Source organism: Ochotona curzoniae, unplaced genomic scaffold, assembly GCF_017591425.1.
Source record: "Ochotona curzoniae isolate NIBS_2020 unplaced genomic scaffold, NIBS_Ocur_1.0 contig_4501, whole genome shotgun sequence".
NCBI classification, from domain to species: Eukaryota; Metazoa; Chordata; class Mammalia; order Lagomorpha; family Ochotonidae; genus Ochotona; species Ochotona curzoniae.
This window is the reverse complement of record NW_024466307.1, coordinates 1,447,939-1,470,753: the sequence shown is the minus strand read 5'-3', so window position 1 is coordinate 1,470,753 and position 22,815 is coordinate 1,447,939. Positions and strand designations below refer to the sequence as shown.

Sequence of the window (22,815 nt, the reverse complement as noted above, 5' to 3'; positions counted from 1 at the left end):
ATCTAACTGGGTTACTTCAGAAATCTTCAAGATTAGAAATTCTGCAGCTTGGTCTACCTTGATTGTATTGAATACATTCAGTGAAGTTTCCAGCTCAAAACTTCTGGCTGGTTCTTTTTAATGTATTCTTCATAATTTCTTTGAACTTTCTCTCTATATTCTCTTGCATCTCTTTCCTTGGAGTCATTATTTGAATTACTCTTCTCTGGGTTTTCGTAGCTGTCTTTCCGTTGGAATCTGTTTCTTGACAGCTATTGTGGATCTGTTTGCTTGCTTGCTTCCTTCCTTCTTCAGAGTTCGCTACCTTATCACTGCCCATCCTCGGTGATAGTTCTTTCTTTACGGAGTACCTGTCATCAGAAGCTACTTGCTTACAGGGGAGGGGTGGCTGCTTTGACTTTGGTTTGAGTCAGGCCTATAAATGTGCCCTCTACAGCTGCAACCCGTTTCTGTTGTCTCATGTACAGCAGTCCACAGAGGCAGTGGATGTGTGTGTGTGTGTTCACTCCCCAAAGCGGCAGGTGTCAATCACTAGGGTTTGTCACAACTGTAGCCACAATCCCAGTGCTGTGGCCCACAGAGGGGGCTCTGCTCTTGTGGCACAAACAGCTGTGAGCCTGAAAACTGTGTGATGTGAACGGGGCCTTCCCCAGGTCCTGTGGGTGGCTTGTAGCACCTAATATTCTTGTTCCAGCTCAGGGGGCTGTGAAGGAGGCTTGCCCGAACCCCCCAAACTATGGCCAGGTGAGGCTCGGATGGTCCCCGGCAGCTGTGGGACACAAGCAGGGCACGTCCCATGGCCTGCGGGTGGGTCCTTGGGGCCCGAGGATGGTAGTATTAATAGTCATAGTCACAGAGCTCCCGGGCAGCAAGGGCGCCTGGCCCAGGCTGCACAGGCAAGGCGTGGGTTGTACTGGAGTCTGCAACATCAGCAGTGGGAGAGGAACAGAGCTGCAACCTCCCCCAGGTGCCAGAGGACAAGCAAAAGTTTCAGAGCCAGCAGGCACAGAATGCAGCAGAGACCTCACCGGGAGCACGCAGGGGACTGTGGGATGCAGAGGTGCTCCTCCTGTGTTGTTCTGTCCTCCCAGGCAGAGGCGCGGGCAGCCCCTGGGTTCAGCCAGCTGGGGAGAAGTGGCGCTGGGTGTTTTCATGAGTGGTGAGGGTGGAGCTCCTCTGAACTTTAATTCCTTTCACTGCTAGAGAAACTTGGTGGAAACGCATGGGGCCGTTGGGCACACTCGGGATCTGTAGCCGTGTTATCTCCACCGTGAGTCATTGGTTCCTCAAGGAGCACAGCCATCTTACAGGTGTGACTCTGTGTTGTAACTGCATGTGTCAAGGGTGATTTTAACCCTAGGAGGAAACCACAAAAACTTCCTGGCAAAGAGGGATTAAAAGATAACATTTTTGCTGTAAAGCATTTTTTTTACATCCATGCTGGGTTTTCTTGTAGTGTGTGCACTCCGATGCCCCTTGCTAATGCCCCTCATCTCTGGCAGGTTGGTCCTAACTTAGCCATTACTGGTTTTCTCTCTCACACACAGCTCCCCTCAGATGCTCTGGCTCCCTCTTAAGTGGCATAGTATTTGCATAAAACCCACACACATCCTCCTGTTTCTTGAAACTGTCTCTAGTTTTCCGATAGAATCGCCATGCTTTGCAGATATACTTTCACCATGTGTAGGCAGCAACCAGGAAAAGTAACTCTGAATGTGTTCAGCACAGGTGCAATTTCTCTTTTGAATATTTTCAGTCCAAGGTTGATCAACTCTGTTGGGGTAGAATTGTGGATATGATTGAGGGGTGGGGAGAAGGAAAAACAGGTGATAAGTGTGAAAGATGTGAAGGTGAAAGATGATAAGATGATGAGAAGGTGATAAGGTGAAAGTGTGAAAGAAAGTCCAGAGCTGACTTCAGATGGTCACTGGTGATGTGGGTGTGCCCTCTGCTCCCCACCTCCTACCCTGCACATCTTCCTCTTAGGTCCCCGCGGGGTATCCTGCCCTCCCCAGCTCAGGGCAGGGCTCAGGGCCTCATGTGCTTGAAGACGCTGACCCCAGTGCACTTTGCTGTACCAGTCGGTTTGCTTGTGGTACCTCTGTGGGCACAGAGGCGCAGGTGAGCCCGGCCTGGCAGCATCCAGGAGGACGTGGCTCCTCCGCTCGTCCCTGGGATGGCCAAACAGCTGTGAACCCGCATCTGCAGGTGGCGCTTGGCCAGGAGTTCCACATAGCTCTGTTGTGATGTGAGTAACCAGGGCTGGCAGCTCTCCCTCCCACGTAGAGCTGTGTGAGCTGAGAGGTGAGCACACTGCCTGGCACTTTGTCCCGATAGGGCTCCCGGCCCAGAGTCGCTGTTTCTCCTGGGCCATCAAAGACAATGTGTGACTAACGTTCTGTCCTGGTCCTCTCGCAGTGACCTTGGGTTTCCACCTCCACCCACCCAGGAGAGACCACTTTTCCTTCACCCACATCTGCTTTGCTTTAAGGGAAGGGAGCTTTCTCATGCTGGAGCGGCTCTCTATGGACCGAGGAAATCTGCTTTGTGTTGGGGCCTCTGCAACTCACAGATGCAAACGTTTAAAAAAGCAGTGAGGTTCACGCGGTGATTTCATCATCTGAAAAGTCCCCAGTCACCACTTTCGTCCTTTAAAAAAAGCTTATTGTGTTATAAATCCATTGTATGTGATTCTCATAGCCTGGTCTCATGTTCTCCTACCAGGGTTGTATTAACTCTTTAGTGGTCTCCTGTGGTGTGTTTCAGTCTGTTCGTTGGGTTGTATGGAATGTAACCTGGGAACCCCTGGCTTCTCACCCATCCATGTGTGCCCTCTAGTTTTCTACCCTCGGCGTCCCTGGGCAGCTGTTGGCAGGACATGGGTGCCATGTGGGTGCTGACCTGGAAATCCACACTGCTCGGGAGTCACAGCCTGAGTTAGCAGCAGGACAGCAGCATGTGGGAGTGGCAGGTGTGTGATGCTGCCTGCCCACTCAGTGCCCTGAAAGGAAGGAAGGCTGGGTGCTCGCCCACCATGCCCCACACCCAGGAGGCTTGGGCTGCTGACTGCAGCATCCCACCAGTGCAGACCCCAGGGGACAGCAGTGACGCCTCAGAGACTGGGGACCTGCCACCCACATGGGGGCACCTGGACTGAGCTGCTGGCCCCTGGCTTCAGCTCTGCGCAGTTGCAGCCATAGCAAGCATTTGGGGAGGGAACCAGTGGCTGGAAGCTTGCTCATTCACACTCTCCCTTCCTCCCTCCTTAGATGTTTTGTGTGTATCTTTCTATCTCCTTGCCTCTGAAATTTACATTTAGAAAAGTTTTTTTTTTTTTCTTAAGTGGGAAAAGTCTTCCACTTACCACACTCCCAACTCTGGGCACCCTTTCACGTTTTTAAATTGAATCCAGCACTTACATTTTCTAGAGAAAATGTTGATTTCTCCTGTGTTGCTGGTTTATTGTGTTGAGTTAAGCCTCTACACGGGAAGCTGTTTAACTGTGTAAGGTGGGAGACTAAGACCTTGGGGAGCTTGGGAGGCACCCAACACAGCTGAGCCCTGGGCTCAGCGGCTCAGAACCCACGTGGCTTGCAAGGCTGAGGGGTGGGATGGGGGCTCTGATGGCGGGTCCTGGTTCCACATGTCCGATGTTGCTCCAACAGGCAGACCTTGTGCCTTCCTGAAACGTGTGACGCCATCCGAGTCCTACAGGGACAGTGTGACTGTTGGCATCGGCCATTGCCACTGGGCAGCAAGTGCCCAGAGTGAGTGAGCTCCCATGGCAGCAACAGGCAAAACCTGCCCCTGCCAGGCTGACCGCCCACAGAAATCAGCTTTCTGAAGTGGAACGTGGCTCTCCACGTTCCCCAGATGGCCTCGTTCCAAGGCAAATGAGAAACAAATCGCGGGCACTGTCTGCATTTTCCGCTAAGAGTAAGCCAAGCGTGCACTGTGCCAGGCTGGCCTGGCCCTCCCAGGTCAGCTCCCCTGGGGACTCCAACCTCTGCAACCTCTGGTGCTGGAAGCGCTGGGTGCTGCTGGAGCCTGTAGTGGCTCCTGCTCTGCCACTGCCCACTGCCCACTGGTTCTGCTGGAGCCTCTTCCCAGTGAGAGTTAACTTTCCTGCCCCACGCTGGCCAGGAGGCCTGTGGGCAGCTGTGAGATGTGCAGGCCTCCATGCGCGCTCCCAGTGTCTCTACAGCCAGTTTGTCTCCACGACCTGAAGTCCCAGGGTCAGCAGGAATCTGAGAGCATTGGTTCAAAAAGTGTCTCTCCAGGCCGGGGTCAGCCAGGCCCGTGGAGAAGGAGAGGCAGACCTGGGTCTGGAGGACAGGAAGATAACAGGACAGGAGGCCTGAGCAGGGTGGCTGGCAGGAGTGTGGTATCAGGAGCACTGATTTGATCCCCTGGCTGCCCAGCTTCTAATCCAGCTTCCTGCTCACGCACCTGGGAAGGCGGTTTGAGAGGCCCTGGCCACTCACATGGGAGGTCTGGAGGGAGTTCGAGAAGGCAGAATCTGTATGTCTGTGTGTCCCTCCTGCTTCCTGTCACTTTGCCTTTCAAATAGATAAATAAACAAGTCTTTTATGAAACAGCAATAACCCAGTAGAGCTTGGCGTGGATCTGTGAAGCTCTTAGGAAACCCAGCTGGTGCCCGCATGTTTGATCTCTTGGGTCACAGCGTGTGGCCGTGGGGTCGGAGTGGGGAGTGACATGAGAATGGGTTGAGGTGGGCCTCCCGTCAGTGGCCGTCGGAGCTGGGAGCTGGGAACTGCTAATGTGGTTCAGTCAGCATCTCTGTGTGACATTTCATGTGTGGGAAGGAAGGAGGCCAGGGGCCCGTTTTGTTGTCCCCTGGGTTCTCAGAGTCACTCTACAGTGTCTCTTGCTGGCTTCTCCCAAGGCCACCTCGAAGACCCCTGTTTACAAAGATGGTCATGTGTGTGTCCACCTGCCCAGCACCCTCTCTGAGACCCCTGAAACATGTGGCGAATATGTGTGTCTCCTGGCCTTGCCAGGCGGGTGAGAGATATGGGACAGCTCACCCTCGGCTTTGCCAGGCCTGGTGATTAGCTCTGAACCGGATAGGCGGACTTCTCCATAGCCAGTACTCAGTGCAAGGATGGCTGAGGACTGGCAGGCCCGTCTGGGGGAGGACACAGAGGGTTCATCCCCAGAATGCAGGAGGCTGGCAGGTTAGGGGCAGCAGCACCAGGTCAGTACGCTCTCCCCTAGCACAGCCTGTCCAGCCCCATGTGCTGTCCTTTGAGGGACAAAGTGTCCTTGTCACATATAGTTAAGGTTTCACCCTAAGGGGAGCCGACCCAGCCAGACCTAGGACCTGTGTCCAGTGCCGCCTCTCCCAGCAGCTCAGACTAGAGACCTCCATCCGGTGCGTCCCACATGAGAGCTTTGTGAGGTCTCCCTTGGGTCCAGCCAGGAGGGCGCCAGGCCACTGTTGTTCTGCCAAGGGCCATTTGGATGTTTATGTCATTCTCAGACCATGCGGAGTTATCAACTTGAAAATGAGTCGGCTGTAGATTTATTGGATTTAGAGTCCTTCAGGGTCAGACCAAATGACCACAGCTGGCAGACCAGGCATTCCTACCCCTGGCTGGTGAGGGATGCCACCTTCTGGGTGTCCGCCGTGAGCACTCAGGGGTCTCTTGGATCCAGTAGGCCTTCTGAAGGTAGAAGTGCCCACCCTCCCCCAAATCAGATCTCCCCATTTTTGTAATGTTCTGTTGCCTGAATCGGTCACAGAGCACAGAAACCATTTCTGCTGCCTGTCTGGTTTGGGGATGCTTTCATTTGCACCGGGAAGAGAGGTTTTGTGTTGGAAAGCTCAGCTCCTGGGAGATGGCCACAGCTCCTCCCCACTGCAAACCTCCGTAGTGGCAGCCAGCCACTGCTGGGAGGGCGGGGGCAGGCAGGGAAGAGCTGTGTCCAGGTTTTGCTTTTTCCCCTGTGGCAAGCAGTGCCTGGTGACTCCATTGCTGTCACTGCAAGGCTGTGGCATACATGGAGACTGGCAACCATGCAGGACTGTCCTTGGATGATGGTGGCCATTCTGGTAGCCTATGCCATGACTGTGGCTGCTGCCAGCCAGCGTGGGCTCCCGGGCTCCAGAAGGCAGCAGCACCCGGCCACCCACAGGGGCCAGGACCACAACACAGCCATCCTGCCTGCCTCTGGGGCAGGACCCCTCTGCAAAGGAAGGATGAAGTCAGCGTTATTTCATCCTCATCCAAAAATGTGCTGGAGGAGGAAGCGTGGGGTGAGGGGCTTGGCTCCAGAGCCCCATGGCCAGGCCTGGGCTGGCGCTGCAGGGTGGGAGCCATCTTCTTTCATCCCCGGCCAGGGAGCAGGCAGCCACCCTGCTTCGTGCTCATCACCATAATCACAGGCTGAGGGGGAATATTTTTGGTTAGTTTCCCTCCTTTTTGTACACACAATGCCTATTTATAGCCACTTGTTGGCGGCCTCCACCAATTACTTGGAAAACATATATTTAGAGAGAGACCAACTGAAAATGTGGATTCCCGGGTAGTCTTGATTCTGAGGTGGACTGACAGGTCTGAGGTCAGAGTGACAGGTCTGAGGTGGAGTGGCAGGTCTGACTGGAGTGACAGGTCTGAGGTGGAGTGACAGGTCTGAGGTGGAGTGGCAGGTCTGAGGTGGAGTGGCAGGTCTGACTGGAGTGACAGGTCTGAGATGGAGTGGCAGGTCTGAGGTGGAGTGGCAGGTCTGAGGTGGAGTGGCAGGTCTGAGGTGGAGTGACAGGTCTGAGGTGGAGTGACAGGTCTGTTAAAAAGCCCTTTACAAGCCATCAGATGCACCAGCTTTCTCCGAAGCCTGCCACTTCTCCCCACCATGGGGCAGGAAGGCAGAAGAAGAAACAGCAGCCCAGGAAGCTGACAGACAGAGTGGTAGAGGTGAGGCCACAGGGCTGCGTCTCCTGCTGCAGGCAGAGGTGACCCCATGGGCTGCATCTTCTGCTCCAGACAGAGGTGACCCCTGCCACCTGTTCCATACACTGGGACAGATCCCCTGTTGCCAGCTTTGTCCCCCAAGAGACCAAGGAGGGATGACCCTTCAGGAACAGCCAGTGATCAAGGAAACCCAGCATTCGTGTCATAGACGAGTGAGTACTGTGAATCATTGATTCAAGGTTTGGTTTAAACCAAAGCACAGGAAGTTGTCTCGTCAAGCATGTCGAATGAAAATGCCTGGTGTTCTGTTCCCACCCACCACTCCCCGGTGCTCTGTTCCCACCCACCACTCCCCGGTGCTCTGTTCCCACCCATGGGCCTCACCTAACTTGGATAACGTTGGTGAGTGAGGAGGGAGGCAGAGAAACAGGAGACGAGGGTCTTTGGCCTCCCTTGCCACACCTCTCCCCATCCCTTGTGTGGGCCGCTGCACTCTTGCCCCCTGCCTGGAAGCAGGACGGGTCACATCACTCCTTGTGTCCAGCAGGACACAGCCTCCCCCTCGGACCCAACCTCACAGAACACTGAGCGGGTCTATTAGACTTTGCACAGCTGCAGCTGCAGGCCGTGGAGTCCACTATTTCTTTCCTGAATGAAAGATGACAAACATGAAATAGAAATGCCAAGAACCCTGCTGGTTCACAAAGTGTGTGCAGTCCACCTGCAGCTCACGCAGGGCCGGGAGCCCAGTGCCATGGTCAGGGCCTCCTGGCCAGGGCAGGCTGCACGTAGACCAGGGACATGGCGATGTCTGGCGTCTCTGGGACCTTTCTGTCTCCTCCCCTCCGCTTAGCCCATCTCCCTTCTCAGGCCCACACAGCCTCCCCAGATCACCATTTCTTCTGAGGGGTCTTCTCTTTCCTGATCAGTCCAGGCCCCCTGGGTTCTCAGAGCCCTAAACCCCCATCACACCCCTGTGGAGGCCAGTCCGTCACTGTCTGTGTGACCCTCCAGTTCCTGCCAGCTGTCTCTGCTGCCCCCTACTCCTGGCTAGACCCTGATGCCCAAGAGCCGCTGAGGGCATCTGCACTCATGCATGTCCCATTTAGCTCAAAGTCAATGTTAATCAAAATACAGATGAGAGTGGGAACTGCTGGTTTTCTGGCTGCTACCAAGTGCTGCACTGGGAAGGAGCTTTGTCTTCAAAGCCACAGAGTGAAGACTCTCCTGGGCACCCGTGGGGAGGGCTGGGTGGAGGAGAGCACACATGAGGATGTTTGGGAACCACAGCTGACATCCATGGAGTGGCCACAGTCTGGCTGTGAGTGCTCTGCCAGGTGTCCCAGGCCATTGCTCTGTATAGAGCATCACAGACACAGCAAACGCTGCTGATGGTGGCAGGAGGGTTGGGGCCTGAGCCACAGTGAGGTGTAGTGGTAACTGCAGGGCAAAGTCAGGAATGGGCATCCCTGTTCTGTCTCACACAGTTTTCAGCCTAGTTAGTCCTGTGTTGGGCAGGAAGAACTTTCTAGCGATGCCTCTTTCTCGTGGCAGTGGGATTGAACAAGGCAGGGCAGTTGCACCTTGGCTTTGAGGGCTGTACCCAGTGTACAGCTCATGTGACCCAACTGGGGTCTGCCCTCCTCGCCTCCTCATCAGCGAGGCAGGTGGAAACTCCAGGTGGTCCCCTGGGCTCCTGTGACTTCTGAGTTCCCCTTCCACACTCAGGAGTAGCAGATGGGACACACTGGCACCGATGCTAATGGCTCTGTCTGTCCCTACTTTTGGAGCCACATGGTCGGTTGCCAGGGCTTGTCCCTTGGCCACAGTTAAGCCAAGCATGGGTGTCCAGACTGGCAGAAGGCAGTTTGTACAGAAAGTCTTCCTTCTCTAGACCCACAATCATGGGCCATGCTGTACACACTGGCATCTGGAAATGAGTCCTTTGCACACAGCAAGCACCAGTGGCCTGGGCTGCGTATCCACCCATACTTGCTGAGACCATGGGATGTGGAAACCTCCAGACCTGGACAGTGGGCTCAGCTCAGCGCTATGAGCTCCCTTCTGAGTGTAGGGTGCTGGACCTGTTGCTAGCTTGAGCTGGGTACAGGTGGCCAACCAGTCCCATGTTGAGTGACCATCCAGCTTCAGCACACATTCTGAGCTGCATTTGACTTCAACAGACTCCCCTTAGGAGGTCTGTAGGACCCAGGTCAGAGAGGGGAGCCTGGGTGTGTCTGGTGGGGAGTGATGTGCTCTTGGGCATTGATTTGCTCTTATGCGACTTGTGCCTCTTTCCCGCTCTCTGGAAGGTCTTGGGTGGAAGAGGATGTGAAAGATAAACAGGATGGTCTTGATGACAGTGTTCGGTGGCAACTGCCACCGTGCAGTACACTGTCCCAGGACGTGTCACGGGGTGAGCAGGCTCCCTCACAGGCAACGCTGGAAGCAGTGCCTGATGTCCCAAAGTGTGCAGTGAGAACTGACCATCATTAGCCAGTAATACTGGCTGTAATACTGGTGGTCGTCTTAGGCAGCTCAGTGCTGTGTGAAAGAACATCAGAGCTGGTAGCAAATGGAATTCCAAGCCATCTGTGGTTGGGCGTTATGGCACAGCAAGTTAACCCACTACCTGCAGTGCGAAAGTCAGTTCAAGTCCCAGCTGCTCTCCTTGCGTCCCAGCTCCCTGTACCTGGGAAAGCAGTGGAGGATCATCTGAGGCTTGGGCTCCGACACCCACACGGGAGACCCAGGTAGAGGTGCAAAGCTCCTAGCTTCAGCTCAGCCCAGTCCTAACATGACAGCATTTTGAGAGCGAACCACTGAATGGAAGATCTCATCTCTTTCTGTCCCTCCCTCTCTCTGTAACTTTGTAGATAAGTAAATCTTATAAAGAAAAATGGAAGTTTTACTGGGGTGTAAAAAAAACCTGGAAATCGTTGCCTACGAGGGGTCTTCAGAAAGTCAGGGAGATGTGTATTATAAAGAAACCACAAGTAGATTTCATTCTTTTTTTTTTTTTTTCACCAAAGTAAAGTTGCCATGTAGCTTGCCTTCTCTGCAGATCCAGTATGTCCCTGGCATCGTCACATCTGAGCCACACGGTACTGTAAGGAGACAGATGACGCTCACTTTGCAGATTTAGGAAATGAGGCCTAGTGAGGTCAGCTTGCCCTGTGGGCACCAGGCCAGCAAGTGCTGGAGCCAAGCCTCAAGCTCACACTTTCAGCTCCGCATGCATGAGCCACCTGCAGCATGGGCTGGGTGGGGGATGACTCCTTGGTCACCTAGCCTTGGGCCATGTCCTCACTTCTTTGTAGGATGCAGCTGTCCTGTGCGAGTGTGTGTCTGTCTGTGTCTGACTCTATGTGTGTGTGATGTCATAAGCCCCAGGCCATGTCCTCACTGCTCTTCAGGATGCAGCTGTCCTGTGTGTGTGTGTGTGTGTGTGTGTGTGTGTGTGTGTGTGTGTGTGTGTGTGTGTTGGACATCTGGTTTACCTGCAGCTGGTGTGTGTGTGTGAGAGAGAGTGAGTGAGTGAGTGAGTGATGGACGTCTGGTCTACCAGCAGCTCTTGGTTTGTGCTGAGTGAGAGAATCATTCTGAGGCAGGACCCATGTTTGCATGCTGGCCTTAAGGACAAGAAGCTCCTGGTCCAGGAAGAACCCCAAAGCTTACGCGGTGTTTCTAAATGCTTGTCCTAGGTCCCCAGGAAGGCGCGACTCCAGTGCAGGCCAAGTCCTCTCTTCCGGAACATTCATCCTTTAACACGTCCATCCACGCAGCCATCAGACACGGGAACTGGAAACTGCTCACAGGCTTCCCAGGTCAGAGGCGCCCTGCTTGCAACACCTGCTTGTCCCCGCACAGGCAGGCCTGGCCTGGGGTAGTATTCCTGGGCCATTTCCTGGAAAGGGCGGACCCCAAACTCCTGCTACATCCACTGCCATCCTCCTCAGTCCCTCCCTGACCCGCCCAGTGCTCCAGGGTCACCAGTGCCTTCTGCCTGCTGTGTCTGACATTGTACTATAAGACCCAGCTGGTTCCCAGCCACCCAGCAGCTTCCTCCGTGCGGCCACCAGGATGGGCTTCTCACATGCAGGTAGGACTGAAGGAGCAGGTGAAGGCTGGTATAGTCACTGGCCCTTCCCAGCTAAAATTAAAAACCAGGAACTCAGTGTCACGGGGCCAGGAGTGTATGCTGCTGCCCTGTCTGCTGGGTGGCTGTTCTTTACCTGTGTCCAGCCAGCCACAACTCAGGTGCCGGGGGCTTGCTGCCTGGACCAGAGCCATGAAACAGCATCCTTCCAGTACTTGCAAACATGGGCTATGACGGTTCCGGCTGTGAGGCAGATGCCCCTCACTTGCTGACAGCTGAGCCAGACACTTTGGGACCGTCCCATGCGTTGTAGGGCATCTCTGCATCACACTGGTGCCTGGTCATTGTGACAGTTAGAGGTCTCTGTCAGCACATGCATGCACACACGTACGTTCCTGATGCCCTGGTGATGAAGCTGCAAGACGGGTCTCAAGCACCTGCCAGAGGCATGGGGGGCGACTAGAGCAGCTTGGGGGACGACCTGCCTTCACAAGTCCACGCCCACTTCCCAACCTGGTCCCCCACCCCTCCCTGGAATCGGGCCCCACCCGCCATGCCCTGGATCAACTGTACCGTTTCCCTGCCAGGCTGTGGCTCCTGGTTCCCTCCGCCATCCACACACGGCATTGCTGAGATTCCCTCCTCGGATCCCCTGACGAAGACCTTGTGGCTCTTCAACATCACTCAGGACCCAGAGGAGAGACACGACCTGTCCCAGGAGCACCCCCACGTTGTGGCCAGGCTGCTCTCGCGCTTGCGTTTCTACCAGCAACGCTCAGTGCCCGTGTTCTTCCCGGACCAGGACCCCCGCTGTGACCCCGAGGCCACCGGTGCCTGGGGGCCCTGGCTGTAGGGTGTCCGGTCATCCGAGAGACCCCAGCCTTCAAGCATTCACTCTCCTACCCCAGCTTTCCCCGGCTAACCTAGCTCCCGACCACCCAGGTGTCCAAATGTGCCCCGGGACAGGTGCTCCTGGCTGGGGCTGTGCCCCGCCCCATGCTGGGGTCGGCTGGAAATCCACAGGTGGAAGAGGGGCTCCTCTTCAAGTCCCAGGAGAGGGCTACCTGTGCTTCTGCCCCTGGGCCAGACACTGGACTTCCCCACTGCCCCCTCTCCCCACTGCCTCCCTCCCCACTCACTGCCCCCTCTCCTCACTCACCTCCCCCTCCCCACTGCCCTCTCTCCCCACTCACTGCCCTCTCTCCCCACTCACTGCCCCCTCTCCCTGCTCACTCCCCCCTCTCCCCGCTCACTCCCCTCACTGGGTGAACCCCTTCCTGTGATGGTCTGCATGTCCCCAGGCCTGCACCCAAGCATTGTTTCTAATATTCTGCCACCCACCCCTCTGTCCCCAGACCTCTGCCTGCCAGACCACTTGGGTCCCCCTCCCTGTACCCATTATAGTACCCAGCTGATGAACCGGGCCTGCTTCCTTGCCACCTCACACCAAGGCACAAACAACCGAGTTCCCCATGCAGACACCACGATGGCTGGGAGGGACTGCGGGCCGGGCTCTCCTCAGGTCCGTTGTGGCACACAGTGGCGGGCCTCTGTCTTGTTCCCCCAGCCCAGGGAGTGGCCCAGGCAGGGAGCACCTTGTCCTGTGATGATACATGATGAAGGAGGTGGCCAGCGCCGGAGATGCCGCCGTGTGGAGGCTCTGGTTTGGAGTGCCCATTTTGGCCCCCACATCCCTTTCTCAGCCCTCTGCCCAACATCCTTCTGATGCATATCAGCCCAGACTAAGTCCCAAGCAAGAGGCCCAGACCTGGGCAAGAGCCGTGCCAACGCCTTTATTCTGGTCTCCCTCAGCCCACTGCAGCTTTTGCTTCCTGTGTCGGACTAGGTTAGGGTTAGGGTTGGGGTTAGGGGTTAGGACTACGGGTTAGGGTTGGGGTTAGGGCTAGGGGTTGGGGTTGGGGTTAGGGTTAGGGTCAGGGTCAGAGTCAGGGGTTAGGGTTGGGGCTGGGGTTAGGGCTAGGGGTTGGGGTTGGGGTTGGGGTCAAGGTCAGGGTTAGGGTGCCTGATCCGTGGAAAGCACCAGTGCTTTTCTTCCCAAGTAAGCCAGTGGGTAGAGAGATGAGTGCGTGAGAAAGCTGCATACCAGGACACTGCCCTTGCTGTTCCCTCAAGGAACGGGGTGCCTGGGTTCAGGCCCCAAGACCCTGCCTGGAGAGATGAATGATTTTGGGGATGAGGGGGCAGTCACTGCCTGCTGCTCTCCTGCTCATGGTCTCTGCTTCATTCTCCATGGGACACTGGGAGCCAGAGCCACACAGAAATGAAGTCCTGGCGTGACCATCTCTTCTGGCTGCTGCTAACCTGGATCATGGTGTCAGCCTGTGAGAAGGAAGCGGAGCTAGAATCATGAGGCCTTTCACCCACCTCCACCCAGCTCCTGGGATGGCAGTCAACCCCCTACTTGCCACTGCCTCTGTGCCACAGCTAGCAGATGCCAGACATGCCAGCCGAGCCCAGGGCACCTTGCACATCTCTGCCACCCAGGCTGCAGGGAACACCTTACAGTCTGCCAGCCACACTGCATGACTCCTGGCTGTGTGTGCACCTGCCATGCCCAGCAGCTGACTCAGTTCTAGCTCCTGAATTGCACACCGCGGAGAAATTCTGGAGAGTTTGAAAAGCCAATTCCCAGGCGCTGTGCAGTGGTCTAGCAGGCTACACTTCCACCTATATAGTGCTGGCATCCCATATGGGCACCGGGTTTGTGCCCAGCTGCTCTAATTTCCATCCAATTCCCTGCTAATTGCCTGGGAAAGCAGCCAAAGATGGCTCAAGCCCTTGGGCCTCTGCACTCACATGGAGACTTGAAAGAAGCTCTGACTCCTGGCTTCAAATAGGCTCAGCTCCGGTCACCGAAGCCATTTGGGGAGTAAACCAGCAGATGGAAGATCTTTCTCTATCTCTCCTTCTCTCAGTAAATCTGCCTTTCCAATAAAAATAAAACCTTTTTAATTAAAAAATAATAATTTTCAACAAATGACTACTTGGTATTTTGTCTATAATAGAGTATGTCCCAATAGATTTTCTGTTATCAGATGATAAATTTCAAATGTTGTCATTGGAAATGCTCATTTTTTTCTGAATTTTTGTGTCTTTAAAGGTTTTATTTGATTTTGAGCCAGTCTTTGTTACTACAGATTTGAGGCATGAAACAAAATTAATCTTCCAAAGCAAGTTTAGCCATTGATATGAGGCGTCCATTTGTGGGACAGAATGTTCTGGAATCATATAAAGGATGATATGCATACAACATTGTGAGTACATTATTTAAAATATTTATTTGAAATGCAAGATAACACAGGCAGGGGAAAGAAAAAGAAATCTGCTAGTTCACTCCCCAAACTTCCACAAGGGCTGGACGTGGGTCGGGGGGCTGGACGTGGATCGGGGGGCTGGAGCTCCATCCTGCTCTCCCCCGGGGGCAGCAGGGACCCAAGCACGTGGGCCATTATCCGCTGCCCTCCCAGCTGCCGTAGCAGAGAGCTGGCTGGCAAGCAAAGCAGCCAGGACTCGGACGCTGAAGTCGCAGGCATTGCCTGACCCACTGTGCCATAGCACTGGCCCCCAAGAGTGCAGGGACTGCCACTAACCCATATTTTACCATTCTCAAATGGTGACGGTATGTCGGTTTCGGAAGTATCAGTTAATTATCACACATGTGAATTATATCTCAGTAAATCACCAGTAAGTAAACATGGTAGGGCCTGGTGAGTGAAGCTGCGCCTACAGATGGGTGTCGCTTCCTGTGCAGGCTGCTCTAATTTCAACCCAGCTTCCTGCTAATGTGCCTGGAAAAAGCAGCAGAAAATGGCTGAAGTCCTTGGGCCCCAGCCGCCTGTACAGAAGAATCGGCAGAAGCTCGTGCGCCGCCGGCTTCAGCATGGCCCAGCCCAGCCGCTGCAGCCAGTTGCAGAGTAAACCAGTAGATGGAAGAGCTTTTTTTCTCCAAACCCTCCCTCTCCCCATCACCATAACTCTCACTTCCAAATAAAAGTTTTTCTAAAAATAAATATGGCAAAAATGTTAGAGCTGAAGACTGTGTCCACCATTGCCCTACAAACAAGCAAGTGAGAGAGGACGGAAGGGGGAGTGGGAAGCAGGTGGCCACAGCCAATGTGTCTCTTATCCCTTGTTGTGTAACAGCCTTCCCCAAACCTTAGCGGCTCAGGACAACCTGCGTTCACCATGCAGCACTCCCGTTGGGCTCATCTCCTTCCCCCACGTCTTCAGGCCACATGGTATACACTGGATAAAGTTCTGCTGGGCCTGGGGTGGCAGCGGGCAAACCCAGAGCAAAGGCAGAGGCCAGTGGGTGGGGCGGGGAATCAGGAACCCATGGGTGCCCCTGGATGGCCAGAAGAGTGGCAGGCCTTGGCAGAGAAGCTCGCTGGAGGCTGCAAGGACTGCAATGGAGAGGAGACAACCTCCCTGCGAACTGGCGCTCACCTGTGCCTGCAGCCAGCCCGGAACGAGGCAACAGCTGAACCGAGGAGGCCCAGAACGAGGCAACAGCTGAACCCAGGAGGCCCGGAAGTGCAGCGTGGCTTCCGGAGGTGGTGCTGACTGGGAAGCAGGGCTCCATGGCTGGGTGTGCGGCCCACCTCCCGCGTCCCCAGGCCACAGGACCACGAGTACACAGGGGACAGCCAGCACGGCAGCCAGGTAGGATGGCTCTCCAACTCCGTCAGTGCCAACCCACGTTTGGAGCAGGTGGGCCCAGTGGTAGTGTTCTGGGAGGCCGGCTCCGGGGACAGAGGACACACACGGACTGGGATCCAACTGCCAGGTGAATTTGAGCCCTCTCGCAGGTGAGGGCAAAGCTGGCTACCCCTCGGGGAAAGCTGGCCGGCTGAGGTGGACACGCGGTGCACACAGTGCCCATGGTGCCCATGGGTTGGTCCGGCCACGGGGGTGACTGCACCTGAGCACACTGAGGCTGGGCTGCTGGTGCCCCTTTGGAAATCTGTAGTGATTTCCGCCTGAGGCTGCGCCTCCCACCCTCGCTCTTAAGGATGTCAAACAGGCAGTGCAACCTGACCTCATGTCCACTGGGACTTGCTGTAAAACATTTTAGTTACTGAGGCTCTGACCAGTTGATAGATGGTATGGGGAGTCGGGGGTGTGTTGGGGCTGGTCGCCTGGACTTGGCCGTGATGCCTCGGGGTGTGTGTGTACACATGTGAGCACACTGGGGCTGATCGCTTATACTTGGCCGTGTATTTATCCGTTCCGGTGGCTCCTGTAGGGTGGTCTGATCAACTCTCACACCCCCAGTGTCCCTGCGGCTGTGCAGAGGGCCAGTGTGAAGAAGCAGCTCCTGGTGGGCCGGCCTGAGCCAGCTCCCCCCAGGCTTGGGCTGTGTGTTCTGAGTGGTCAGCACCCTGCTTCCTGTGCAGGGCACACAGGAACGTGGTGGTGGGCGGAGCACAGGCACTCCGAGGGGTTGGGTGAGGGTCAAATCTTGGGTTGCAAAGCCTTCTGGTAAGGTGGACGATTTGGCGCGCCTTCAAAGCGACACTCTTTTGTTCTTGGAATGTTATTGAAACAGGACATGAGAGACGGGGAGACGCTGGAGCGGGAAGGTCTGTGACCTCTGCCTATCCCTCCCCCGTGACCCCAGGTCACAAGCCACACCCACCTGCAGGGCCGTCTTAGAAGGCAGCCCAGGGCCAGGTGGGGCATAGCAGGTGGAGCTCCTGTCTGCAGTGCCACCACCCCAGGCCAGCAGCAGTTCTGGCACAGCTTCTCCCTTCCCACCCAGATCCTTGAAGCAGCAGGAGAGGGCCTGGCTGTGCTCTCTCCCTATACACATAATATATCATTGTTTTTCTTTGAAAAGCAGCCCAGCCCTTACCACCTCCTAGGGTGCTCACGTCCCCCTGTCAGCTGGCCCCCTGGGACCCTGGGGCCTGGACACCTGCTGCCTCTCGCAGACTCCTTCCTTGACTAGGTGCAGCCTTCCAGGCGAAGCAGAAAGCTCTGTCCTCTGGGATGGCCACAGGAGGTCCTGGGTGCATACATGTGGGGGTCTGGCTTATGTCACTCAGGACAGAGCTCATGGCAGGCGTGCGAGGCCCTGGCCACCTTCCAACCTTCGGCTGGCTTTTTGTCCTTGCCACTCACCCGGATTTCCTGACTTGGCCTGGCCTGGGGTGATGGGGAGCAGCCCCCCGGGAAGCTTGTGTCTGGGAGGGGGCTCTCTTCAAAGGGTCATGGGCTCCTGGAAGGCTCTGTGCACCTGACCCAGCCCAGGAGGACGGTTACCCTGTCCAGAGCCTGGGGTGAGCCCTGTTTACCTGGGCTTGCCTCCAAGGGGTCAGCTACGCCTTCCAGCACTGTTATGGCCTCCAGATTCCAACAGACTCACATTTTCCTCCCTCGCCTCCAGGCCTTGCCTGAGATCCCCCCACCTCATCCCCTGCCTGTGCGTGCTTCGTGACAAATGATTTCCGTGTGTGGGACTCTGCCGGTAACAGGCTGGCTTCACTGCTTCCAGCTTGTACTGCGCCGAGGCCAGCAAGTGCAGGGCGCAGCCCACCTGTCTGCCCAGAGGGACAGGCACCCTGGGCCTGACACCAGTGGGAGTGGGTGCCTATTGGACTCATAGAGTTGTGGTCACACTGAGGAAGGTGAAATTGGGACGTTGCTAAGGGCTGGGCCCGGGGTCACTGGAGAGTAGCTTGGTGGCCGGGGTGCAGACCCGGAGTCGGTGAGCCCAGGCTGCTTGCCCATCTCTCCCTTGCTCAGTGTCTCCCATGGGTGCTCCTGCCTGGCACAGTGGGAGTAGGGAAACCAAGCATACCATTGCCGACCAGGAACCTAGAGTGGTGGGTATGACAATGAGCAGATGGGAGGAGGGAGCCACAGACAGGGCGTGGCATTTGGCAGCACCTCTGTCCCCTATGTGACGTTACTGGTAGTAGTGTGATGCTCAGGCTAGAAACCCAGCTGGTTCATGTTTCTTGTGACAGCAGCCCGGTGCACTTAGTTGAGCTTCTGCCGGCAGTTCCTGCCACCTCTATGGGAGGGCCAGTTCTCCCCCAGGCAGGCAGCACACTTGTGACCCAGCTCCATGCCACTGCTCCTAGAGACACAGCAGGCCCATGAGCTTGGGTCCCTGTCAGCTCAGCCAGAGACCCAGATAGAGTCCGTGGCTCCTGGCTCCTGCCTGGCCCAGCCCAGCGTGTTATAGCCATTTGCGGCATGAATCGACGGATTGAAAATTTCCCTCTAACTGTGCTTTTCAAATAAACAAATAAATACCTAATTTTTAAAAAAGATTTATTTATTTGCACTGGAAAGGCAGACTTTCAGCGAGAGGGAGAGAGAAGGATCTTCTCTCTGCTGGCTAACTCTCCAAATGGCCACATGGCGGGAACTGAACTGATCCAAAGCCAGGAGCTCCTTCTGGGCCTCCCACATGGGTGCAGGGTCCCCAGGCCAAAAGCAGGGCGCTGAGCGGGATATGGAGGACTTGAAACATAAACCAGCACCCATATGGAATGCTGGTGATTGCAGGCAGAGGATCAGCCAGTTGAGTCATCACACCAGTCTTAAACAAAAAGTCTTAAAGAGAAGGAAGGGCTGGCATGTGTAGATGACTGTACAGACCAGGACGAGCAGGCGTGTGAAGGGCGCAGTGACACGCAGACGGTGCAGGCTGGTGTTGGCGCATGGGCACTCCCCGCCGTATTCGGCTTTCCTTTGCATTGGAGGGGTTTAATCCTATGTACTGGGGGAAATTCATGTGGTACTCTCAGGGTTCCAATCTCAGAACTACGAATCCTGAGAACACGGGGTCCCCAGCTCCCCTCTTGCTATACCATCATCTTCACTGGCTAGATGGGGAAACCAAGGCACAGCCAGCCTAAGACATTGACCTGGTTAGACACCGCTGAGCGTCCAAGCCAGAACCTGGTCCTGTGGGGCCTGGCATGCTCGCAGTACTAGGGTGGGGCCAGCCCTGCCTCCTGCTGATGGCTGACGGGGTTCAGATGGGCTTGGGTCTGTAGCTGACACACACCCAGGCTCCTCCTGGACTGTTGGTCTGCCTTTTGTCTGTCCTGCTTGAGGCAGTGTCTAAACAGCAAGGTATTCATTGGGGGGGCTGTGAAACAATGCATGGAAACCTCTCAGCTTCTCCAGCTGAGCAGGGTCCACCAACACGCAGGCCAGGTTAGTCCTTTGTATGCCAACAGTGAGATGGGAGTGACCGAGCCAGCCCGGCCTGCCCACGCCCTGCCCTCCGAGAGGACCTGTGTGGCCCCTGGCTTTCTGCTTGAGCACACGTGGCACACATCCAGAGGAGCTGAGGTGCTGGATGGTGGGCGTGGCGTGCAGGGGACAGTGCTGTCCCTGCCTGCAAACAGCCACGGGGCGGCTGCAGGATGGCAAACACTGCCGCAATGTCTTCCTCCTGCGTGGCACCTGCACAGGTGTCTGCTTCCCAGATGGGCTCCTTGCAAACCCTAGGCTGTTCTTGAACCCAGTGCCTGGCAAACTGCAGAGAATGTCCATCCTGCTGCCCTCCAGCTGACACAGTCCCTGTCCCAGCCAGGTGGGAAACACTGCCACTTCCCCGAGGGTCCCCATCCTGCTGGCTTTTCTCTCCCTTGGGCCCAGAGGTGCGTCTGTGCTGATCTGTGGGCGTGTGGACCTGTTCACTGGCTTACTTTCTGACTTGCTGAAGTTCCCAGGGAGACCGTGGGGAGGGGAAGCTGTTGCCCAATCCCTGAGAAAGGATTCCAAATCTAAGGGATACTTCCCCACCCTATCCTAGGGCAGGGAGCAGGAGGCAGGTGGCCTGGGACTGAGTCGCGGTGAGGTTCCTCAGCCCAGACCTCAGGAGCGACCAGAGTCTAGGAAGCCCTTGTTTGCACTGGTATATAAGCAAAATGCATACATGTGGGAGTCTTCAAAAAATGTATAGAACTTGGACTTAAAAGAGCAATTTACTTTGACCCTCCTACAAATTTTGACATCCATGCATAGATTTCCTATGATATGCAACTTCTGAGGCCTCGCATGTCAACCTCATATGCTTGCTCACTGCTCTGTGTCCAGGAAGCCAGGAACCAGATGCTCTGCCCTCACAAGTGGGAGGGGCAGGGATGAAGTGAGACAGTCACCACTGCCCTGGCTTCAGAGGTTTTCAGCAAGGCGTGGCAAAGAGGTGGCTGGCAGGGGCAGACTGGCCGACTCCCCTGCAGCAGCAAGAAACGGGAGATGATGACTCAGACCAGGGCCCCCACCCCATACCCCACTTAGCTCAGGGCCACACACTCGGGGCTGAACCTGGCTGGAGCGCGAGAGGCTGAGAGTGAGCACCCAACACGTTTGGCAGAAAGCCATTCATCGTGGGAGCAGACATTGTACCAGAACAGTACGTGGCTGGGGTCAGCCACCATCGCTGCCATGTCAGCGGAGCGGTTGTGTGCAGCCATTTTTTTTTTAAAGCAATGAAACAACACATCGCATGGAGGGTGAACATAAACAGAAACATCTGCAGGAATGCTCTGGCTCTTGTAGGGGTGTGTGTGTGTGTGTGTGTGTGTGTGTGTGCGCGCGCGTGTGTGCGTGTGTGTGTGTGCGCGCGTGTGTGTGTGTGTGTGTGTGTGTGTGCGTGCGCGTGCAAGCTGAGCGTGAAGAGTACTTTTCTGTAGACACACTTTTTAATGGAAACACTCACCATTCAAAAGTGTGGGGCAGGAATAAGTTGAGTATCTGTGGTGGGTCACAGGCCAGGGGACGTGGCAGGTCCCTGTGGGCTGGGCACCTCTGACCACTTGCTCTCGGCTCCTGGAGACGGAGTGCTGCATCGTAGCACCCAGGCTCCCACACTGCCATGCAGTCTGGCCTCGGCTCATCCCTTCTGCCTTTGCAGAAAATCGATTTTAAAAGACATCCAGTGCCTGTGTATCCTGAAATCAGTCCCTCCCTCTCTCTCTTTCAATATTGAAAAGGGGGAAAATATCATTTTAGCACTTTTCCTATTGTACTAAAATCATGAAGAATACTCAACTTTCAGTGTGTTCTCCAACTGTACTGTTAAAGTGAGAGATCTGTCGGCTGGTTCACTCCTCAGAGGGCAGCAATCTCCAGGGCTGGGCAGCCTAGAAGCCTCGAGGTACATAGTCTGTCATGTGGGTGCAGGGACCCACACACTTGGGTCACCCTCTGCTGTTTTCCGTTTGGGATCCCGACGTTGAGAGAGGCGGCTTAACCCACTTGCTGCAACACCAACCTCCCCATCTACATTTTCACTGTGAAGCCGGGACGGTCGCATTCCCCGCCTTGTTGGCACTGGGACCTGCCTGCATTTCTCACAAAATGCAGCTGCCTTCACGCTCATGAGCTGAACCCTGGGGATGTGAGCTGTAGTTAGGAGGGTTGGGAATAACCAGGGTGCTGGCAGGAGAGTGGATACAAAAGGCAGCACCCATCCCGCTCAGATTCTGTGAAAATCAGAGCCAACAGAATACAGCCAGTGAGTACTAACGTACCTACATGCTCAGTGATGCTTCTGAGGGTGGGCGTGGGAACTGGGCACAGGAAGCTGGCAGGGCTTCAGGGAGTGAAATGCAGCTTCTACATGATACAAAGTTGGTAGATCATGTCCAGCACCACCTCAGGAAAACCCTGCTTCCCAAAGGACTCCAAAATGAACAAGGGAAAATTGAAACTGCAGGAGGAGTCGATTTGGGCACAAAAGACATTTGAACTCCACACAAACAGTCAGCTTCAAAACATTGACATCATGTATTATGAAAAAAAGCTGCATAAACTTCAACATTTTTGCACCAAATAAACAGCTTTTAATTCTAGCTTTCCAGGAAGTTTTTCAAGTGCCAATGTTTCCTTAAAAATACGTGGCATTTTCACTCATTTTCTGGTGCCCAGAATGTCTTCTAATTCCCTTGGCGATTTCCTCCTTTTGCACTGCTTCGTTTCCGTACCCATGGGTGCTCTCAGCTCTTTCTGGGGCTGCCTGCTGTTCATTTTGCAGTACTCAGAGAGCATGCACAATATGACTTCAGTCCTCGGGAATCTGCTGGAACTTGCAGATGACACAGTGTAGATCCATTTTTCCATGTATGCTTAAAATAACCACTCAACCTCCTCTGTGGCTGCACAGGCCCTGTCCAGCCGGCTGCTTGTGAGTCCCATTGCTGAAGGCTTCTGTGTTCTGGTCTGCCTGTTCCCTGTTACATGCTTCGATCAGTTTTTGCTTTGTGCAATTTTGAAGACCCATTTGTTCCGTGGGTGATCTGTTCAGCTTGCAGAATTGTGATACATTGTAATAAGACGTATGCCTTATTAGCAAGGAAGACTTTTTGGAGAGGTGGCTTAATGGTGTCAAGTTAAGAAAGCTATCTTCATTGCCTTTTCGTTAGCATTTGCAATGTACTGTTTAACCAACTTTCCACTTCTTTCAACACTGCTGGATGGCTGGCTGCATTTGTGGACAGACAGAAGGATGGGTGGACAGAATTCTTACAAATGTGCAGACTTGAACACGATCTTGATCGGTCTTCCATTCCTCCATGCTGTACTACAACTACTACTGTGTTTCAGTTTGAAATATGATTTGATTAGATGTCTTGTCACGATTTTGGCTTATTCTTTCTTCTCTCCTTTCTGTCTTGAACGTCACTACTGTCTCATTTCCTCTGGTCCCGCAGCAGTGCTGTCCTGCACACAGACCAGGCACGTGTGCTCACAGGCATGCAGTGGTTCTTTCATCTTCCCCTGCAGTGTGCG

At 54.9% G+C, this 22,815-nt stretch overlaps 1 protein-coding gene across 1 annotated transcript in view; it reads left to right on the top strand.

Moving 5' to 3' along the window:
* ARSB (arylsulfatase B) overlaps positions 1–12,069 on the top strand; it is a 70,109-nt gene extending 58,040 nt beyond the window's left edge. The window contains exons 7-8 of the mRNA XM_040985963.1: positions 10,640–10,762; positions 11,622–12,069. Coding sequence (XP_040841897.1) covers positions 10,640–10,762; positions 11,622–11,887 — 389 coding nt within the window. The 3' untranslated portion in view covers positions 11,888–12,069. The remainder of the gene's footprint in view (positions 1–10,639; positions 10,763–11,621) is intronic.
* The last annotated feature ends 10,746 nt before the right edge of the window (positions 12,070–22,815 follow it).